The sequence below is a fragment of the Setaria italica genome, chromosome I, assembly GCF_000263155.2.
Source record: "Setaria italica strain Yugu1 chromosome I, Setaria_italica_v2.0, whole genome shotgun sequence".
NCBI classification, from domain to species: Eukaryota; Viridiplantae; Streptophyta; class Magnoliopsida; order Poales; family Poaceae; genus Setaria; species Setaria italica.
In genome coordinates, this window is record NC_028450.1 from 36,334,703 (window position 1) to 36,355,541 (window position 20,839).

General features: G+C 51.9%; 3 protein-coding genes across 6 annotated transcripts; 1 reads left to right on the forward strand and 2 right to left on the reverse strand.

Moving 5' to 3' along the window:
• Positions 1-947: 947 nt before the first annotated feature.
• On the reverse strand, positions 948-5,716 carry LOC101783555 (fatty acid desaturase DES2). Of its 2 annotated transcripts, none has more exons than XM_004953632.2 (2): positions 5,593-5,716; positions 948-2,606 (listed from the first exon to the last, which is right to left on the reverse strand). In XM_004953632.2, exon 2 carries the CDS (start codon positions 2,600-2,602, stop codon positions 1,439-1,441), a length of 1,164 nt encoding a protein of 387 aa, XP_004953689.1. In that variant the 5' UTR covers positions 2,603-2,606; positions 5,593-5,716; the 3' UTR covers positions 948-1,438. The 2 variants fall into 2 exon arrangements, with proteins under 2 accessions (XP_004953689.1, XP_022683119.1); XM_022827384.1 differs by lacking the exon at positions 5,593-5,716 and adding an exon at positions 2,741-4,603.
• Positions 5,717-10,556: 4,840 nt separating this feature from the next.
• On the reverse strand, positions 10,557-14,739 carry LOC101783954 (protein NRT1/ PTR FAMILY 7.3). 3 transcript variants are annotated; one of them, XM_022824764.1, is made up of 5 exons: positions 14,409-14,739; positions 13,760-13,860; positions 13,392-13,557; positions 12,395-12,612; positions 10,557-12,264 (listed from the first exon to the last, which is right to left on the reverse strand). In XM_022824764.1, the coding sequence occupies exons 3-5, from the start codon at positions 13,516-13,518 to the stop codon at positions 10,858-10,860; spliced, it is 1,752 nt and encodes a 583-aa protein (XP_022680499.1). In that variant the 5' UTR covers positions 13,519-13,557; positions 13,760-13,860; positions 14,409-14,739; the 3' UTR covers positions 10,557-10,857. The 3 variants fall into 3 exon arrangements, with proteins under 3 accessions (XP_022680499.1, XP_004953690.1, XP_004953691.1); XM_004953633.4 differs by having other exon boundaries at positions 13,760-13,872; XM_004953634.4 differs by lacking the exon at positions 13,760-13,860.
• A 3,071-nt stretch (positions 14,740-17,810) lies between these two features.
• Positions 17,811-20,310, forward strand: LOC101784620. The gene is made up of 2 exons (XM_004953635.3): positions 17,811-18,317; positions 19,736-20,310. The coding sequence occupies exons 1-2, from the start codon at positions 17,972-17,974 to the stop codon at positions 20,062-20,064; spliced, it is 675 nt and encodes a 224-aa protein (XP_004953692.1). The 5' UTR covers positions 17,811-17,971; the 3' UTR covers positions 20,065-20,310.
• Positions 20,311-20,839: the final 529 nt, after the last annotated feature.

The following is a 20,839-nucleotide window of genomic DNA, read 5'->3' on the forward strand; positions in this document are numbered from 1 at the left end:
GTGCGCCATTAGAATATCTGATCGCTCGACACGACTCCACTTGGGCAGGTGGTCGGTGGCCCCGAACGGATCTGTGCTATGCCGGCCGAACCATCGATGATTGGAGGAATAGTTGCTCGTACTTGGACCAGTACGAGCGTGCACGGTGCACCTGTAGTGGCGTGTGCGCGTACTCGAAAGGAACAGTTTGTGACGAAGGGTGTGGTCTGCCGATTGGCCGATTTGGCCATGTGCCCATTCCCGCGAATTCATGGCGTCGAACCGAATGCTCACATGGGAACGCACTGTTTGCTGCACGGCTAGGGTGCGCCCGCTGCTGCTAGCCACCGGTGCCACGCGCTGTAGCCGGGAGATGGATGGGTGGCGCCGGCCGCCGGCCGCCGGTGATGATGTTGAGCGCTCCTGCTAGGCGCTAGCGACTTTTCAGCGGGTCCTCCGGCAGGAAACACGGGCGGATGCAGACCGATCCAGATTTTTCTTTTCCGTGGATCTCATGCCAAGGCACAAGATTTTGTAACACTACGGGATGAGCTACACATACTGTACAGCGATGAACTCAACATAGAGCACGTTGATGGGCTCGTGTATGTGCAAGTTTTGGATTAGCTTTCCATCCGTAAGGACAGTTGAGACTGCCGAGAGCAACACTGGTCCTCCCAGAAAAAGGTGATTGCCACGGAAATCAGTTCTTCTCCAACCACACAATTCGCATGGGACCAGTGTTGCAAATTGGCACTACAGCCAAGCAGCGCCAAGGCATGATGTCCGAGCAAAGAGAGGAGCACGCTCGCCCTTGCTCGCCACATCTTTTGTGTGAATCGGTTTGTACGGGGTCAGCCGGGACAATCTTGGCCGGGGCAGTTAGCGAGCAGGCAGCCCAGAAGCGAGCAAACGCGACACGAGAGCCGTATGTGCGCCGAGTCAGAAAACCACCACAGGTAGTCAGCTAACCCAAAAAGTTGCCGTTCGACGATATGTTATTTCCGCCAAAAGCACCATGACATGGTTTTACAACAGCACGCGAGGGGGGGACGGAGAGACGACGCCAACGCAATGACAGACACGCACGCGCGGCCAGGCATAGGCACGGCCACTGACGCCAACCACGACGACGGCCGCCGGCAAGCCTACGCCGGCGACGACTAGAACACGGAGAAGGAAACACAACTCGGGGACGGCCCAGAGATCAGCGCCATGGGCACGCACACTACACTGACAAATTCGTCTACTTGTACTTGATGGCACCTCGATCTAGCAATGGCACTGCAGTATTAAGCCGTCTCTGTGCCCAAATGCTCTCTTTCCTGTCTAAAGACTGATGACTAACCATAGATAGGTAGATGGGGACTTGGTAGGACGATTACCATCTTCTCTCTTCCTGATTTTTCCTCCCATTCCTGCCGGTAAGTATGGGCGATCGCCTCAGCTCCGCAAGCGGCTAGAACTTGTTGTTGTACCAGAAGACGCCCTTGCGGTCCTCGGGCTCGACGTAGATGCACTCCCTGGCCTCGCGCCAGGTCGCCTTGGCCACGGGTGTCGGGTCGAACTGGTAGTACTCGCCGAGGATGGGCTTGATCGCCTTGGTGGCCTCCATGGCGTGGTAGTGCGGCATGGTGGAGAAGAGGTGGTGCGCGACGTGCGTGTCCGTGATGTTGTGGAACACGCGGTTGAGGATGCCGTAGTCGCGGTCCATGGTGGCCAGCGCCCCGCGCAGCCAGTCCCACTCGCTCGAGTCGTAGTGCGGGAGCGCCGGGTGGGTGTGCTGCAGGTAGGTGATGAGCACCAGCCACGCGTTCACGATCAGCAGCGGCACGGCGTAGATGCGCACCACCCACCAGAATCCGAACGTCGCCGCCAGCTTGTACAGCCCGAACGACACGGCCATGACGCCGGCGTCAGAGATGAAGATCTGCATGCGCTCCCGGTCGTTGTAGATCGGGCCGTAGGGGTCGTAGTGGCAGGCGAAGCGCGGGTAGGGGCGCCCCGACGCGTTGGTCGTCAGGTACAGCGGCCACCCGAGGGTGAGCTGCACGACGATGTGCAGCAGCCGGCCGACGGGGTTGTTGTACACGTACGGGGTGTACCACGGCATAGCTTCCTTCTTCTTGGGGACGAACACCTCGTCACGCTCCAGGGAGCCCGTGTTCGAGTGGTGGCGCCGGTGGCTGTACTTCCATGAGAAGTACGGCACCATCAGCGACGAGTGCAGCACCAGGCCGACGATGTCGTCGAGGAGCTGGTAGTCGGAGAAGGCATGGTGGCCGCACTCGTGCGCGATGACCCACACGCCGGTGCACACGCAGCCCTGCATGATCCAGTAGAGCGGCCAGGCGGCAAAGTGGAGAGGGCTCGGGAGCGCTGGGATGAAGACCAGCGCGAAGTACAGGAGCGCAGCGACGATGACGAGGTCATAGACCACGTAGGAGAAGGACTTGATCACCGAGCGCTCGAAGCAGTGAGGTGGGATGGCCTTCTTGATCTGACCCAGCGTGAATGGTGGCTTGTCCACTGGTGAGCGCTGCATTGCAGCACCACCGGCAGCACGGCCGAGCAGCTCCTGCTTCTCCCGCTCCTTCTCCGTCATCCTGCCACCAGCACCCATTTTGCTGCAGACAACAAAACACAGATGATCAGACGACAACTTGAGATTAAATTATGCCCAGGGAAGTGTGAATCAAGAACAATTTTGTAATGACATCAACCGAACCAAAACTGCCATGAACGAAAAATATCTAGCAACCTGGCTCTTGTTCCCTTAGTCGCTTAGATTCTAAGAGTGCACGGGAGGAGCATCAACCACACAGACACATTAAAAAGAAAACAAGGCACGAGGGCGTCTCCATCCACAAAGGTGGCAGGGATGCCAGACATGATGCGATGCTGACACTTTCTTGGCTAAACATGATTAAAAATATTCCTACGTGACATAGCAAGTTGGGGATTGCATCCATCGCAGCAGCATGTGCTGAGCCCATGGCTTCTGTTCAGAATTCAGATTCGCTTTCCTGAGTGCACCATGAGTTCACATGCGCTCTGCTTCAGATCTGCCTAAAGCTGTACTTCTGAATTATACCGCACAAAACTAACGAAATGAAAAGTTTTACAAGACCCAGGATGGTAAAAAAAACGATGTTGATCGATCAAATAAGTGGAAGGCCTTGTCACTTGTGATGTTACGTGCCACTGACCAATCCTAAAATCCCCTTGAGAAACATGTGAGGCTGCACAAGTTCACATAATTGGACGGCTAGCTTTTTGTTTGTCAAAGTACTTATGAACCCCAGGAAAGCAGCACGCAAGAGATATTACAAGCACCAGAAACGTGTGGAGAAGAGATTCATGGCAAGTTGGGACGAAAATAAATGGTACCACATCTGATATGATAAGGTCATCAAATCCTACCACACACATTGGATGGTCAAATCTAAGCTGCCCAATAACCATCCAGCAGCAAGGAAATCGTTGCCCCTGTACGAGCGGTCAGTTTTGACAAGTTAGCAAATCTGAATCTGAAGTCTTAAGGCTTTCATTTCTCTATCCACCAACCATTCAGAGCTCAGCTCAGATGCAGCCAGTACTCATCTGCGCGTGCAACTACTCACTAGGTGCTACAGAACAGTGGTTGAGATCAAGGAACGTTACTAAATCTAAGAAACCGTTAGCTTCTGCGCAAAAAAAAGAGAAAGATTCAGTTTTTAGTCTTTCTTCATGAAATCGTTGTCCCTGTCCAAAACCTTTGGTAGTGCACCATCCACTATGGTTATGGTGAACAGTGAACATGTGCTCCACAAGGCGTACTCAGATGCTGTCTGTCTCCCATGGCCAAAATGATTCGAACGTGTCCGGTCTACCGGCCAACTATGCCGTCCAGGCGGAGACAAATCTGATCTGTCGATGGAGACGTTCGGCTGTGCTGATCCTACGCATTAATTCCGACTAGACGAGGTCGCCCGACTGATTAGGATCCCTAACTTCCTGATTGGACAGCAAGAGCGAGGCAAAACGAGCAAATGGCAAACGGCACATGGCGGCTGCCATGGCCATTTCCTAGCATAGTAGAGAGCATCACAAATTCACAATTCACAGCACCAGTATGGCAGCATAGCACAGCAAGTTGCAGACCAGGCCAAGGTGAAGGCCAGTCACCAGTAACCAGAGGGCCCTTGCAGCAGTCTTCAAATCTCACCGCGCCCAGATCTGCTGATCAATTATTCCAAACAAAAAAAAAAGGATCTGCTGATCCACGCCCCTGGACACTTGTCCGAATCCAGCTAGGTTATTTTATTCTACGGCTAAAAATGGTCTAGCAATTGGGAATTGCCAAAAAAGAAATCCGCGCACCGGTGAGGCAAGCCATCATGTGGTCCCGGAATTCGGTGCCACACTGCCACCCCTGCCGGCGGTGACCCCTGCGCCCTTGTACCGTTGCGCCGGCAGAGCCCAGGCGCGCACGCCGCACGATATCATAATGTACTCCATCCAACTATTGTCAGTAGCAGTGAGGCGGAGTAGGTGAATCTTTCTGCGCCGGTTTTGGCACTACGCGGGGAGGAAAGAGACGATCCCCACCGTCCAGATGCATCCAACGGAATCTGACGGCGGCGCGTCGTTAATCACGATGCTATCTTTTCTAGGTCAGGCACCACCGTACTACGCGCCGCCGCCCGCCGGCCGCGGAGCGCGTGACGCCGTAACTGAGATTGAAAGAAACACCCGCTATTTCTTTTCTATTCAAAGTTCCTAGCACGAGAAAGCATATGCCTTTTTCGTCTGGAAAATAAGAGGTTTTTTTTTAGGGCAAGGAAAATAAGAGTTTTTTATACATGACCAAAGCAACATTTTGCTTCGTCGATGCGACGATTGCTCGTGCAGCGGAAAGGTCAATTCTTTGAGTGCAGTCATCGCCAACTCCGCGCTTAGCGCATCAGTCATCAGTAAAAAAACAGAGAGGCTGAGCATCATTGACGCCCAACATGGAGGGGCCAAGGCGAAAGGACCAAAGGAGGCCTGCCTTTGTTGGCCAAAAAAAAAAAGTTGTGAAGGTAGCTGCTTTTATCTCCACAGGATTAACGGGAACTGCAAAAAGTTTGCGGCGAAAGGTGGCATGTCAGGTTTCCCAAAACGAGTGGCAACGGCACGAGGGGCGGATATCATGGTCCCATACCGCGGGGAAATATCTGAGGAGCGGCATGGCTCGCTGAATCCTACAGATCTGGTGGGAAACGAGCGTGCTTCGTCACGAATCATTTGGGCCAATCTACATCGGAAGGTGTCGCGGGTGCCCGGTGGCGAGATCGACGTCGAGCTCCAACGGCAGACCCCACGGAGAACTACCGCGTCCCCATTACATCCCCCCAAAACCGAACGCTGCGGATCGACGACCAGCTCCGCCAGCCCCCGGCGGAATCGACAGCGAGCCACGATCCCACGCCGGCGAGCCGGCTGCATGTTCCCGAGCCCAACACGCCCCCAAAACCAAACTCCGGATAAACGAAAAGGCAATCGATTCCTCACCAATCCACACCGAATCAGAGCAATCTAGGAAACAGTGGCAGGGGGGAATTCATTGAGGAAGGCGAATGCGGGGGGCACCTGAGACTGAGGAGGACGGCACACGCAGCCGCTTCGGGTCGGAGCAGATCAGGCGGACGCCGCGGCCCTCGTCCCTCCCCTCCTCTCCTCGAGAGGAAAACGAGTTGTGGTGTGCGGGGATTTGTGGGGGGAGGGACCCTGCCCCCCTTCCATTTAAAAGGGTCCCCCCCCCCCCCCCCACCCCACCCCCCCTGGAGAGTGGGCCCGCCCGCGGCTCTGTCCAGATGGGACGCACTAACCCACGTCGGCGACGGTGGGAAATCCGGCCCCGTCCACGTGGAGCGCCCTGTTTCGCTGGCTCCTCCGGCGGGGCGTGACCCGGATGGCGCGACGGCGGGCGCGGGCCGTCCGTGCCTCGCATCCGACGGACGGCCGCGCGCCTCAGCATTTTTTAGAATCTTGTTCTCAAGATTTACAATGTGTAATGCAGCGTCATCTGCAGGACCGTTGGCGTTGAGCTACACGTAGCAGCATTTGTGGTTAGGTGTAGATATTTTTTCCCCCACGAGTCAACCCAATCGTATTTGGTATGGAGGTTTCAAAACAAGAACTCTCATTAGATATGGTTGGTTTACTTGTACACACGTATTACATGTTTGCACGCACCTAGCTACATCCCTGATATAGTAGGGCTGCTGCAGTAGCCTTGCGATTCTTTCTAGTTTCTAGCACACGCAAGTTAGGCCTGTTAGTCCGATGTCACATCAAATATTTAAAGTTCATGTCACATCAAATATTTAGACATCAATTAGAAGTATTAAATATAGATTAATTATAAAACTAAATTGACAAATGAAGGCTAATTTGTGAGACGAATCTATTAAACCTAATTAGTCCACAATATGATAATTAATTTTATAATTAGTGACATGAATTTTTTAGTTATCAAATAGCCGACGCCCCTAAACGCCTCGACGTGACGGTGAACCGGGGGCCGTAAGCACGTGACGGCGTGTGGCGAACTCGATCAGCGGATCGCGCGCGCACGTGGCTGCAGGATGCTCTGGGAGGTCGGCATCCTCGTCGGCCCTCGGGCAATCCGCCCGCGCGCCCGCTCGTGTTTTCACTGCGCCCGACGAGGTAAAACGTCGCGTCCACAGATCATTCCGTTTTGTCACAGTGGTGGCTGATGCACGCCGAGACAGAAAATTCAGAGACCCTGATGGTGATCGGCGACTGATTGGGACCCTCCGATGATAACACTGATGCGGTCAGCGACGAGATGCGAAAACGAAACCCTCCTCTGTTAATTAATTGTTCTTTTTGTTTACTGGATGGATGGCATGCGTGGTTTTGCCTTTCAGCTGCTTTTGTCGACGTGAAAACCATTGGTGAGGTGGAGATATTCTTCCGTTTCGCGGCCGGACAAAGCTCACCGAGTTAGTATATCCGGTTTGCTGGAGACTTGAAAATTACGATATCGGTGGCAACTTGTGAGCATGTGCCCAAGTTGCCATATACAACTACCACCACAAATATGTAACTACTACAACCCACCACTACCACATATACCTCGCCTCGCCGCTGCATTGTCCATCAACTGGCTACTTGCATTACAAAACTGCAACGCCGATGTCGGGCGGCGGCTACATGTACATGCAGAGATTCTTGTCCTGTGCAGCTTCAATCCCTGCGAATTTTTGGCTGATCTTTGGCATATGGTGCAGCCATGCAGGATAACCTTCGTTCAGCAGCGCAACACCGGTTACCAACCCACGGTGTCGATCGGCCGAAGCAGGCAGCGAGGTGTGGCGTTGTACAACCCGTGACGGGGATCAAGCATGTGACGTGATCATCTACAAAAATTGTGTGTGTGTGTGGGGGGGGGGGGGGGGGGGGGGGGTAGCCCACGGATTAGGTTCCCTAACCAGGCATCTCTAGCTAGGTTGACGCAACTGGTTGGGAAATCAGCACGAAATCAAGTGAACTCACGGATCGATTACAGCTAGCTATGCCTTCAGACGGCCGGCCATTATATTACAGATAGGAGGAGGCTCAAAATTAAACTTCACCGGCGCACGGTGTAAAGCCGCTGAATTGAAACGTTAAGAAAGTCGTGCTCGTGCTGGCAACTAGTGTGGTTTCTTCAGGGTTTGGTGCGCGCTGTTCAACCTAACGCGTGGGTGCATCGTCGACCAGAGAGAGGCGGAGCAAGCCGTACCACGAGCAGGCACGAAGACAGGCTTGGTCAGTGAACTACACGCGCAGTGCAGGACCGACCGTGGGCTGCTTGTACATGCATTCAAGCGGTTCTAGTTCTATCGCTTCTCTCCATGTTTTTTCTTTTCTTGCGTTTGACTATATTCTCGAGCTGAAAGTGTTCGAACATGCAGGTGCGCAGAGAGTCAATATTGGAATCCGTGCCGCACCGTGTTACTCTGTTAGAAATCTGCAATTTCTAAATTATTTTTTTTTGTATGTCTATGGAATTCATGTGGCTGCCCTTTACTCCCTGGTGTAGCTGAAAATGTCTGAACCCGTATTTCCCAATCTGAAGAAAACAGTTACTTACAGCAGCAGCAGTATGGGTCGCCATAGTGCAGCAGCGACATGGATGGAATTGGCACACGATGCATCCGTATCCTAGATGTAATCAGAAATGTTTCTGCCGACCACATATATGCCCATGTGGAATGGTGATGGTGGTGATTATCTAAAAAAATGAAATGGTTGTGAAAGGACCGGCAAGAAACCATGCAGATTGGTTTCAGGTACTCGAGGTATACGTCTTAGTACCGATACTAAAACCACCTCTATAGTACGGTTATCTATACCACTGCTCCAGCTTCCAAAAGCGTCTGCTTCTCCAAAAATCACAAGCACCTGTTTCTCCAAGAATCACAATCACAAATTCCTTACGCGCACATGGATTTCACAAGAATAAAAAAAATTCACAATCACATGAATCACAGTAAGAATCACAATAACAGACTTCACAAGAATCACAGCATGAATCATAAGAATACATTTCACAAGAATCACTATCACACATTTCACAAGAATCACATAAAGAATTAAAAACATAGAGTTCACACAGGAGCTTCGCCTGTGCCGTCGAGCCTTCCACTGCATCTCCTTACATACTTGCCATCAAGCGCCGTCGGGCCTCCCCAGCCGGCCACCAAGTGGGGAGGCCCTACGCCCTCGGTGGCCGGCGGCTGGGGAGACCCCCTGCTTGCGGTAGTGAGAGAGGAGAGGGAGGAGAGAGGAGGTTGTGTGGAAGGAGGAGTGGCTGGTGGGGAGAGGAGAGTGGGGAGATAAGGCTGGTGGTGTGGGTGGGGAGATAGGGCCTGTTCGCTTCAGCTTATTCAGCCGGCTTATCAGCCACCCAACAGTGTTTTCTCTCACAACAAATCAGCCGTTTCAGTTTCAGCCAGGTTATAAGCTGAAGCGAACAGGCCCATAAAGGATAAGGCCGAGTGGGTGGGGAGGTAAGGAGAGAGAGAAGAGAGCTTTTAGTACCGGGTGGAGACTTCACCCGGTACTAAAGGTCCTTAGGTACTAATTGGTAACCTTTAGTACTGGGTGAAGCCTCCACTCGGTACTAAAGGAGCCTCCATTCGGTACTAAAGGGGATCACGGGAGGCTCCTCGTCCATTAGCCGTTAAGCTCTAAGTACGGAGTTAAAAACCAACCGTTACTAAGATCGAAGTTTCCCACCAGTGTCGAAGGAACAAGCATGTTATGTGGCGAGAAATGCATGCATGTTCATGCAATGATCCATATCCATGTGAATGTGATCCCCGCAAGCTCATGTGCTTTGCAGCTGAGAGGAGAAACTCAACAGAGACCACAAGAAATGCGATGGTCCAGCCCTTCTCATCCGAAACGATGCTACGGCCAGCTCAGAAAAGGAACGGTGCTACAGCGCTTGTTGATATGAGGTGCCAATTGGATTCTTCAACGTTTTTTGTGATCCGGCACTTCTCCATAATCCGATGTTTACTATTCAACATTCTGAAATGTCAGTGTGTTGTCTGCAGTGTTGTCATGCATCTCCATTCAGTTTTGATTTTGTGTCCCCCGTGCAGTGGCTGAAATATTGTGCTTACTATAGCTTTGCCTGATCTCCATTTTCTGCCTACGTCATCGACTCATTGCGCTTGTGATGATTAGTGTTCCCCACGATTTCGTTTTGTTCCATCATCTTCACTTTTAACAGCCCCCCATCTAAATCATCACTCATCACAGTGCCTCCTCTTCAGAGGTCATGTAAACAGGCAACAGAAAATGTCTCTGGCGTGGTTCTTGCAGTGGAGTAGGTGACGGTGCATGCAACCATGCAGGCGACGCTGATGATCCAAGTGCGCCAGCAACATCAACCGTCCTGCAGACACGCGACACCCACCTGCGAATCAAGTTCCAAGAACCGAAAGATACCCATCTACGGACATGGCGCGGCTCTCAGCTTCGTCAGCTGATGTCTCATGTCTGCCACACATACTAGCAACAAAGCCAACATGTAGCACGCATCGTGCTCTCCGAAAAAATCAACCGGCACGAGCAACGAGCGCACGTCCCATGACGAGAGATCAGCTACCGGACAGTCTACCGCTGCCTCGGCGAGAGCAGCCAAAGCGATCGAGCTCGGCGCTGGCGCCTTGCTGAGGGAGAACTGACAAGTGGCGAGCATGCTCTGCAGGTGTCACCAACGGATGCTCTGCTCGGATCGATGCGGCCGCGCGCTGGCGGGTAGCAGACGGCGGCGGGGGCGGTGCGCCGGTGCGAGCGAGACAGCCAAGCGGTGGCGTGCAGAGTTCCCAAGCGGTGGTGCTCCGACCGTCCGACGCGCGCGAGCAGTGGCGCGGAGGGACGGGGGAACTCGTTGCCTCGTCCGGCCACCGCGCGGGTAAACGAAACCACTTCTCCGCCCGTCGAGAGTGTTGCGTGCTGGAAGCCAGATTTACCCAAAGATGGCAATCTGACATGGATCGGGCGTTTTTGCTTCCATTTGGAATTTTGGATCGGTCACAATAACAGAAGTCTGCCTTTTAGAGGATTGTTGCATGCCACTTCAGCCGAGATCCGTACATAACCCTAAACATATACACACAGTCGTACATAGGAGTAGTAGCATCGGTACTTGTACTTCACATTGAGATCAGAGAGTCAGAGACTACTGCTTCTTGAATCTTGCTTGACACGAACAACATGGGCCATCCACCGCTGAGCGTGGCATTTTATTTCCTATACGGGCCAGCCCACGTCCGTCTCTCTCAATGAAACCAGCCACCAGCACACCAGCAAAAGGCCCAGGCCCAGTGTTTAAACGTGCGCGGAGGCCTTCCTCACCTCGTCGCCGCCGTCGAGCCTGATTCCCTTGTACCACACCGCGCAGGGGATGTACACGGCGAGGTCCACGAGCGAGAGCACGGCGAGGAGGAAGTAGAATCTGTCGAGGTGTCCCGAGTTGAGGTTCCCCGGGATCCACCCGGGCCGCCGCTCCCCGGCGGTGAGGCTGGTGACCACGCTCACCAGCATGATGCTCACGTAGTTCCCCAGGGAGATGGACGCCATGCACAGCGCGCTCCCGAAGCTCTTCACGCCGTCGGGGGCCTGCCCGTTGAAGAACTCAAGCTGCCCCACGTACATGAACACCTCCGACGCCCCGATCAGCGCGTACTGCGGCACCTGCCACAGCACGCTCAGGGAGCTCGGCTGGTCCGGCGCCGCCACGCGCCGCAGGCGCTCCACCTCCACCACGCCGGCGACCACCATGGCCGCCATGCCGATCACGAGCCCGACGCCCATCCGCTGCAGCTCCGTAAGGCCCCGCGGGTTCCCCGACACCCGAGCCATGGCCGGGACCAGCGCGCGGCGGTACACGGCGATGAACACCAGCACGCTGAGGATGTCGAAGAGCGACATGCTCGCGGCGGGGATGCGGAAGGACCCGATGGTGGTGTTCATGGTGGCACCCTGCTCCACGAACAGCGACGCCATCTGGGTGAACACCACCGAGTACACGATCGTGCACAGCCAGATGGGAAGCATCCTCAGGATGCACTTCACCTCCTCCACCTGCGTCACCGTGCAGAGACGCCACGGGTCCTCCATCCTCTCCGGCGTGCTGCGCTCCTCCTCGGTGACCGTCGCTGCCCTGTCGAAGAACCGGAGCTCGTCGCTGTGGAGGATCCGGCGGATGCCCGAGACCTTGGGGTCCTCTCCCTCAACCTCGTGGAGGAGCTCGCCGCGGGGCACCTCGGCGCGCCACTTGCGGGACGCGGCGACGAGCACCTGCGCGATGCGGGTCAGCGGGTTGCCGCTCGGCTTGAAGTGCCGGTAGTTGGGGGTGCCGAGGAGGAAGAGCACGAGTGCCAGCGCCGCGGCGGCGGCCGAGACCCAGAACCCCATGACCCACCGGCCGGAATCCTCGTAGTAGACCAGCACGGTGTTGGAAAAGAGGGATCCGACGTTGAGCGCCAGGTAGAAGTAGGTGAAGAAGGCGACCTTGGAGCGGGCCTCCTCGGGGTCCGTCTCGTCGAACTGGTCCGACCCGAACGTGGCGATGGAAGGCTGGTACCCGCCGTTGCCAAAGGCGATCATGTAGGTGGACAGGTAGAAGAGCGCGACGCCGGGCGCCGACGGCTCGTCGCAGCGCGAGTTGACGCCGCCGCAGCCAGTGGGATTCACCAGCAAGAACCATGACGCGAGCGACAGTATCACCAGGCCCTGATGATGATCAAGAACAAACAATAACAGTTGATTAATTAATCCAGTAAGAACAGTGCAGCAACAGAAGAGGATCTGAGGATTGTGACGATAATTGATCGGTGGCTGAAGATGATGGTATCGATCGTACCGTGACGTAGATGATCTGGAAGATGGCGCAGGTGATGTATCGGCCCCAGTAGGAGTCGCTGAGGAAGGCGCCGATGAGGGAGAAGATGTAGACGGTGCCGGTCCACTTGCTGATGTTGTTGGCCGCCTCGGCGTTGTCCTGGTGGAGCACCCGCCGCAGGAACACCACCAGGTTCACCCCGACGCCGAAGAAGGCGCACGTGACCAGGCCGTAGTTAGCTGCACACAAGCAAAAGAGATGTGATCTCGAGTCAGTTTCAATCATCTATCTGATCCGCAGTTTTCTGACAGAATAAGGCAGAGGTTCATGTGGTTTGTTTGTAGTTCACCACAAAGCTTAAAAATAGTTCCCAGCAACCAAAACATCCGAGTTTAGACTTCAGAATATAAACAGAGTTTACTGCTCGTGGCGGAGTAAATCGACGAGAGGGCCAAACGTAGTGCAGAACCTGAAGAGTCCAGTTTGGATTCTGAACTGCACTCAACATGGGCAGGCAAACGGACCTTTTCTATCAAATGGTAAATTGTACATCGATGGATTTACACTTCTGGATAGTCCGGTTCTAGAGCACTTTACAAATTGAAATCAGTAACTACTCCCTCCATTCCCTCCGTTTCCAAATTGCAGATCATTGTTCCAACTTTCTTGGAGAGTCAAAATTATAGAGAGGACTACAAAGATTTATAGCACCGAATAGATATACTATGAAAATATATTTAATAAAAAATCTAATAATACTTATTTGGTATCATAAATATTAGTACTTTATTGTATAATTTGGTCAAACTTAAGATACTTTGACTTTTTTTCAAAAAGTTGGAATGACTTACAATTTGAAATGGAGGAAGTATCAATCATTTACGGACTACAGAGTAAGCAATTAGGCATCAGCAAACAAGCTCTTTCACCGATATTTTGTAGCTGTTTACACAACTTATTTTTGAAACACATGAGATGTTTCGCAGCGATTTTTTTAGATAAAAACAGTAAGTTTTACCTAGCAGCAGGATGGCAGATCTCCATCTTCCAGTGGTTGCTTTGACAGCTGGTTTTCCTCGTCTATCCATGGACCCGTCCTCAGTGACGGGCGACATCCACTTCGAATCAACAGTAGTGGGATCCATCACCTTGTCCAATGGGTTTCCTGAACTTTCGCTTTCAGCCTGCTTCATCAACGATTAAGAAAATAAACCGACAGTTAGTTAAAGACCTTATCCAAAAACAGTTAGTTAAAAGAATCGATACTTTGGGACTTTCACAAGTTCCTGGCAAAATTTAGCAGAATTAAAAGTTCAAAACTATTCATTAAATCATATGGATTATTGCAGTTATTTGCCAATCCATTCATAGAATCAGACGGCATACCTTGCTTGCTTAATCTATTCGCTGGAGCTTGTTAAGAAATTTCTTCAGTCTTTCTGTATGGAAGCGTTGAAAGATCGTATATATTGCCAACAAGATTTAGCCTGTGATATACCCTACATTAACACCTCGTGTTAGCTAGGGATGAACAAATTAAACAATCCATTGCGAAAGCATAGGTTATAATTTTTTTCATCCTCGATGATCATCAAAGTGGAACAGCTGAGCATGCAAAACTTCACTTTCTACTCCTCAGGCGCTAAAAACCAAGTATGGACGGTCATCGTGTACCGTGACATAGGCGTTCCGTGCTGTCACGATTGATCTGGTCCGCACAAATCCGTATCGGAAACTACTGCTGCTGGTACAGGCAGCTAAGCTGTCCAGGCCATAGCTTTAATTTGGCTTCGTACGTGTAACCCGTGCGCATGCATGTAGGCTTGACATCAAAGGATGCCACAAACACCGTGCATGCACCGATCGAGTTCCCTAAGGTAGAAACTTTTTACAAGTATCTTAATTATTAAAAGAACACTAGTCTCGCTCTATCTTGTGCCTACCGCAAAGAACTGAAAGGAACTGATCATGACGATGCATGAGGCGACCGAGATGGCAGAAATGATCACAGTACTGTACATGGTATGAAGCATACCTTCGTTGATAAACCCTCCGGGGCGAGCGCGCTGCAACGACGACGGCTCCGGCGACGGGGACGACAGGCACGCCACGAACCAGAGCGGAGCCAGCACCTCGACCTCGACGACGCCAGCAAGGCCTCCAGTCATTTACCGGGTGGCGCCGGCGGCAATGCGAGAGGAGGGGAAGGGAGGGGATAGGATTGGAGGAGGGATGGATAGCAGGTGCGGGGTTCTTGGGGGTGGCGCGGCCGCATATTTATGGACGCCGGCCGGGAGCCGGAGGAGGGTGGGCAGCCAGACGAGACGGAGAGACCGGCCGGCAGGTCGCGCCGTAGGTGTTGGTGGCAGTTTTCGTTTCCTCCTGCGCGGCGGGGCTGGGGAAAGCGCGCGCGCCGACACATGTGGCGGCATGCATGGGCCGTGCCAGCTGTTTTTTGACCCCACCTTTCTTCCCCCCTAGGAAAAGCGGAGATCTTGTGAGCCGGAGCTCCATCGTCACTGTCCGGCCAACCACACAGGCTAGTAGGGAGGAAAGAAGCGATGAGCCTTCTCTGCAGTACTGTGCTGCACTTGAGCTTCTGATGTGTGTGGGTTGGATTCACGTGTAAGTGACTCAACTAGAGAGAGGTAAGTACTTCCGAGAATCCGTTTCCGAAAGAAAAGCTCGGGAGGCCGGGAGAAAAATGCTCCACCACTCCCCCTGCTCGCTGTCAAAGGCGTTTTTTTTTTCCTTGATCGTGTACCTCAAGTCCTCCATGTCTCCCTCGCGAGCCGTCGAAACTAGGAAGGCCGCGACAGTACGTAAGCACTAGCTGAACACGTGAGAATAAGGTGAGCTAGATGCTTCCGGAGACGAGAAATCAATTGATGGGCGTACGTTGATGTGGATGTCTTTGGTGCGACGACGACGTGTTCGCGGCCGTGACTGAGCGGTCATGTGGCTACCAATTTGGATTCTATTCTTCGAAATATCCTAGACTAAGGTATATACAGTGGGTATATATCCCTGCAGCAAGTAGTACTGGTTCTGGTCCTCTCGGTGAGGTCCAGATCGAGGCGTATCTGCGTGATACTGATGCATCATCGCTGGGAGTATTCAGTATTGCACACGAGTACACGACCTAGCTAGGAGTCAACAGGTGCACCAGCGATATTTTTGGCAGCACGAGTGCTTGGACTAGACCCCCAGGCTGTGCGCCGATACGATCCTCTGATGATCGGGCAAACTGCGAACGCGCATTAGTTGTTTATACAGGACAGGCGCACACGTTCGAGCAAGAGGCCAGGCGACCTGCGGCGATCCGATCGATCCGCGTATCGCATTGTCTGTGTTGCCAGAAGAAATGCGTATCTTTCCCTTAAGAAAAAAAAAAGATGAAAAGAAGGGATGCGTATCTCCGCTTTGGTTATTGCCAGCAGACAGCAGTTATATACTTGATAAAATGTGCCCGAATAAAACTGAAAATCCAAGCGGTGTGCCACCTCCTCCGGTTGTGGTGTGGTGTCATTGATTGCTGATCAAATCAAAATGTCAAGAGGATTCATATATTTTCAGTCCCCGTCGTCGGTAGTTGTTGGTTCTACTACTAGTTTAAGCTACGGGTAGGTTGAATTACTATAGCTACTACGAGTAGTTCATGCAAATTTGGCTTCCTACGTCGATCGAGAAATAAATACTGTGACGTGTACACCGACAGCCATATGTCGTCTTATATTATGTCATCTATATTCCAGAAGCGTACACTCAGGACGGGCGCGCGCCAGCAGAAAACCTACACGCACGGCCACACGAACGGTGCTGCCGGAATAAGAAAAAGGGTCGCGCTTCACGGATTCACGGCACGTACGTAACTACGTACACGGGCGGCCATGCATTGTCGCCCTCCATGATCCTTCACTGCATACACGGCACGACGACGACGCTGGCAAAGACTATTCTTCTGGCCTCCGTCGGCGTGTTGCGCGGCACAGCTAGCTCACGCACACACCGGACTCTGTCGTGTCGGTGACACGGATGGCACGGTGTGGCCTAGGCGTCTAAGGGGCTCTAGGCGTCAGGCGGTAGCGCAGCACGCTGCGCAACAGTGAGCGTGTATTATGGAGAGCCCAAAGCGAAACCCATCACTGCCAAACCAAACCATCGTGACGGTACAAGGAATCTCGCAGAAAATACAAGCAGAGAGCGGCCGTGACCGTGAGGCTCCGCGCACGAGCAATAATGGGACGAGGCCTCGCTACGGACAGTTCGGTTTTGTTGTCGTCGCGCGCTTAGACCGGCGGAAAGGCGGCACTTTTTGCGGTTGCGGCTGGTCATCATCACCGAGCTGGGAAAAAAGATCGCTGGATGGAGGCAAAAGTGATAAGCTATCACTGGATCCAGATCACTCTCCCGGTCGGTCTCTCTCCGTGTAGTGTACTGCTGCTATCGTACGTAGGTTGTGTGGATCGCAGCTGTGGGCGTCGGGACCGGCGGTAGGCAGTGCACTGAATTTGGACTAGCATGCCTGCATGCGGCGGCGTTGTGTGGTTTCTTCTCTTCGTTCATGCCTAACTTTTGTTGCTCCCTCCCTTTGAACTTTCCTGGACGCCACCCCTGAGACTGAGGCAAAAGGTATGCGAGGAATTCGCCGTGAAAAGACCCTGATCGAAGTGGATAAGATGTTGACGTCGCCAACGTGAGTGCATGGTTCAGACTTGAGAGGCCGAGAACAGAACGACAGTGAGGAAAAGAGACGGACAAGAGGGGACGAACTTTGGTATTTTGAGCTGAGCGTGTCATGGACTCATGGTTGTCGATGTGTGTGTGTATCAAGCCTGCGTGTTTTATTGGCTGACCAACCAAAATCTGGAGGTTAAAATAAATCCTGGCGTGGGGTACTAACTAGAGACAAAATATAGGTGGGGTGCATTGTACAGCAGACCTAGCACAGATTACAGATTCACAGCTGTGAGCCACGAGGTAGCAGCTGTTAACTGGAGGATGACACCCATGTTTAGCAACAACATAGCTGCAGGACTCTGCACCTGTGTCACTGACAACCATGTTTATATAGCAGTCTGCACTGCACCTGTCGCTACACTTCGGCTGGATGCCAATGACTCCGAGCCCTCGGATTCTGTCTGGGACTGGGACCGTAGGTCGGCGCCGGCACACCTGCTAGTGCGCGGGCCCTACAAGACCAGAGGCCTAAAACGAGGGTACGCACATCCAAAAAACCCAACTAGTCCCGCTACCCGACAGTCACAGGCCCACAGAATACGAGCCTGTATAAGGCCAGGCCGGCCCATATTTCCAAATCACACCAGAAGACCGGCCTCTTCCAAAATCTTGAGGCGCCCACAGAAGAAACTCGAACTCAAAGAGACCCAGTAAACAGATGTTATGGCCCATGCGGCAATAACTGCAGCAGCAACTCGCACCCGCCCCCTCCGAGACCAACCGGAGTGAAGGGAGCCGAACCAGAACCACCGGGAGCGAGACCCGAGCCGGGCTGCAGAGCAGCGGACAGATCAAATCGAGACAGGAGGCAGGGGAGGGAGCTTGCTGAGCTGAACCGAGGTGGACTGGGCGAGCGAGATGGAGTGGACGACGGTGGAGACGGGGGACGGCGCGAAGCTCAGCGTGCGGGTCTTCAGGCCCCCGGCGTCCGGGGAGGAGCCGGAGGCGGCGGGGGACGTGGCGGTGGTGCTCGTGCACCCCTACACCATCCTCGGTGGCGTGCAGGGCCTGCTGCGGGGGATGGCGGAGGGCGTCGCGCGGCGGGGGTACACCGCCGTCACCTTCGACATGCGCGGGGCCGGGCGGTCCACGGGGCGGGCCTCGCTCACGGGCTCCACCGAGGTCGGGGACGTCGCCGCCGTCTGCCGGTGGGTCACCGAGAACATCAGGCCGCGCGGCATCCTCCTCGTCGGATCCTCCGCTGGTAGGTCCACTCCGCCAGTTCTCCCCAAGGCGAAACCTTGTCGCGATCCGTACCTTTTTCTTTTTCAGTTCATGGAAGCGGTAATCAGTCAAATTGACCGAACAATTTTAGTTCTATCGAAGCTGTGTTCGGTCAAATGGAATGTGCAAATGACAATTCACTTGATACTCGTTGGGGCCTGTAAGCAAATAGTTTTGGATGAATGTGCTTCATTAAAATTGGAAGGTCAAACTTTTGGCATCATGGAGCTTCTGTGTTTCTGTCCGTATACTCAAACATGAATCTGGAGTTAGCAGATAGGCATTGATCTTTCATTTATTTTTACTTGGGGGTCTGAAACTATGCCAACTATCCTTAAAGAAACATAGTGTCAACAGGTCTCTTGTCAAGCAACCTATACTATTTTTCAGCAATTTTTTTGAAAGATAATTTTCAGCAAATTCTCCTTGTAGAAATTGTGAATTGCTTGAATGTCTGTCTAGGTAGTGGTTGCCAAACGCCACTAGACGTGCCATACATATTTCAACGACATTCTTATAGACTAAAGATTAGTTCTGACCTTGGAGTAATGTGGTGTATTTCCTGTCTCGGTAATGCTGTGCTCACTTCGTCTTACTGATGGCTTAGATTAAGGTAAAATGAGCATTAAATCAGTTTATTTAGCTGGATCGATTGTGGGAGGGGCGAACCGGTTACTGTAAACCTCTTGCTTACTTGTTTCCATTTCCTGTCTTAATGAAACGGCTGCCCTTTCCTAGAAAAAATTCCTTAACTGACTTGTACCCGGTCAGGTTTCTTAAACCCCTGTCAAGATTTATTTAGAGTAAAGTGCACCAACGTTTCCAAACTTGTTCGAGGGTTTCACCTAGGTCCCCAAACTATTAAGTTGCAGTTCCATGTCCCTAATCCTGCTAGGTGTGTCACTCAAGGTCCAATTTTTTTCTCATTGGTGAGTAACTTCCCACGTGGCATGCTAGCAACCTACATGGGAACGATCCATCCATTTATCTTCTCTCTCATCTCCAATGAATCGAACAACGCCTGCGATGGAGGAGCAACATCTTCTGGATACCAAGTAGACATATTAGAGGTTTGGACCTTGAGTTACATGCTTAGCAAGTTCGGTGACCTAAAACTGCAAATTAATAGTTTGGGGACCTAGATGACAGTATGACACCCCTTACAAGTTTAAGGGTCGCTCTTCCCAAAAAAAAAAGTTTAAGGATCGCTGGTGCACTGTATTCATTTATCTATGTCAATCTTGTGCCCTGTGCAGTCTAATTGTGACTGAAACACTGGACAGAGATCAGTCAGATAGTTTAGTTTGCATAGAAGGATCAAGAGGGAGTTAAAATCATTGATGTGGCGACTATTGCATTGTGTTTGGGCATGTACCTAACTGTATTTTCCTGATGCAGGTGCGCCGATTGCAGGGTCTGCAGTTGATAAGGTTGACGAGGTGATTGGTTATGTTAGTATCGGGTACCCATTTGGTCTTTTGGCCTCGGTCCTATTCGGCAGGCATCATGATGCTATACTCAAGTCTCAAAAACCAAAGCTATTCATCATGGGAACCAAAGACGGATTCACAAGCGTGAAACAGTTGCAAAACAAGCTCAAATCTGCAGCTGGACGGGTTGATACACACTTGATTGAAGGAGCTGGGCACTTCCAAATGGAGGGCCCTGCTTTTGATGCCCAGATGGTAGATCTTATTGTTAAATTCATTGGTTCCTTGCCAAAATAGCATTTAGTGTGATTGTATGAGAGTTTGCAGAAGTTGTAGTGATGAGCAAAGCATGGTATTTGATTAGTGCCTTCTTGCTGTGTATTTTCTTATGTTGCACATGTGCCCTGTCTGTTGTTTCTGAAATGGTGTACAGTTGTACACCGTGTGTTGTATTATAATGTATTCTGCTTTTTTTTCATTTAAACTGATGTAACCTTGACTTTAAATTCAGGCTTTATATAAAAAATCTCATCTTCATCATGACATAGTCATCTAGTTGCTATTTGTACTACAATATTATCATTTTCATCAACTTCTTCCAGATATTTCATGGCCAAGACGCTTATGAACTTATGCTTCTATTTGTGAGCAGTCACTATCCTTACTGGTCCAAATCTGCATGGTGTTATGGTAACCGATCCAAGCATGTTACATGTTTCAGGTATGGCCTTCATCATGGATTATACCGTCTGTCACTCTGAAATCTGAAATCCTTCATTACCTGAGATCCTTTGTCATAGGTTATACTAATGTATTTCATGATTTGTTCCTTCATTGTCAAGCTGGTGACTGGTGAGCAGTGACCTTCATGGAGGATGATGATTGAAGAACTGTGATGCACAGAAAACCCTGTAAATCCAGAATATATTCTTCAGAACCATCTGGTACAGACAGCGATATATTCAGCTAAAAAGTTGGTTTTAAGGGATTGCTTCATCAACCACGGAAACATATATGATGAACACCTGGATTATGCCGGGAAGCTTTCTAGGTTACTTTCATCCTGCTGTTC

Bases quoted from the DNA above. Each gene is read 5' to 3' on its own strand.
- LOC101783555 (XM_004953632.2), bottom strand. From the start codon at position 2,602: ATGGGTGCTGGTGGCAGGATGACGGAGAAGGAGCGGGAGAAGCAGGAG.
- LOC101783954 (XM_004953634.4), bottom strand. From the start codon at position 13,518: ATGGATCCCACTACTGTTGATTCGAAGTGGATGTCGCCCGTCACTGAG. The intron at 12,613-13,391 runs GTAAAACTTACT...GCTTGTGTGCAG, and splicing joins ATCTGCCATCCTGCTGCTAG to CTAACTACGGCCTGGTCACG. The intron at 12,265-12,394 runs GTACGATCGATA...GATCATCATCAG, and splicing joins TCCAGATCATCTACGTCACG to GGCCTGGTGATACTGTCGCT.
- LOC101784620 (XM_004953635.3), top strand. From the start codon at position 17,972: ATGGAGTGGACGACGGTGGAGACGGGGGACGGCGCGAAGCTCAGCGTG. The intron at 18,318-19,735 runs GTAGGTCCACTC...TTCCTGATGCAG, and splicing joins CCTCGTCGGATCCTCCGCTG to GTGCGCCGATTGCAGGGTCT.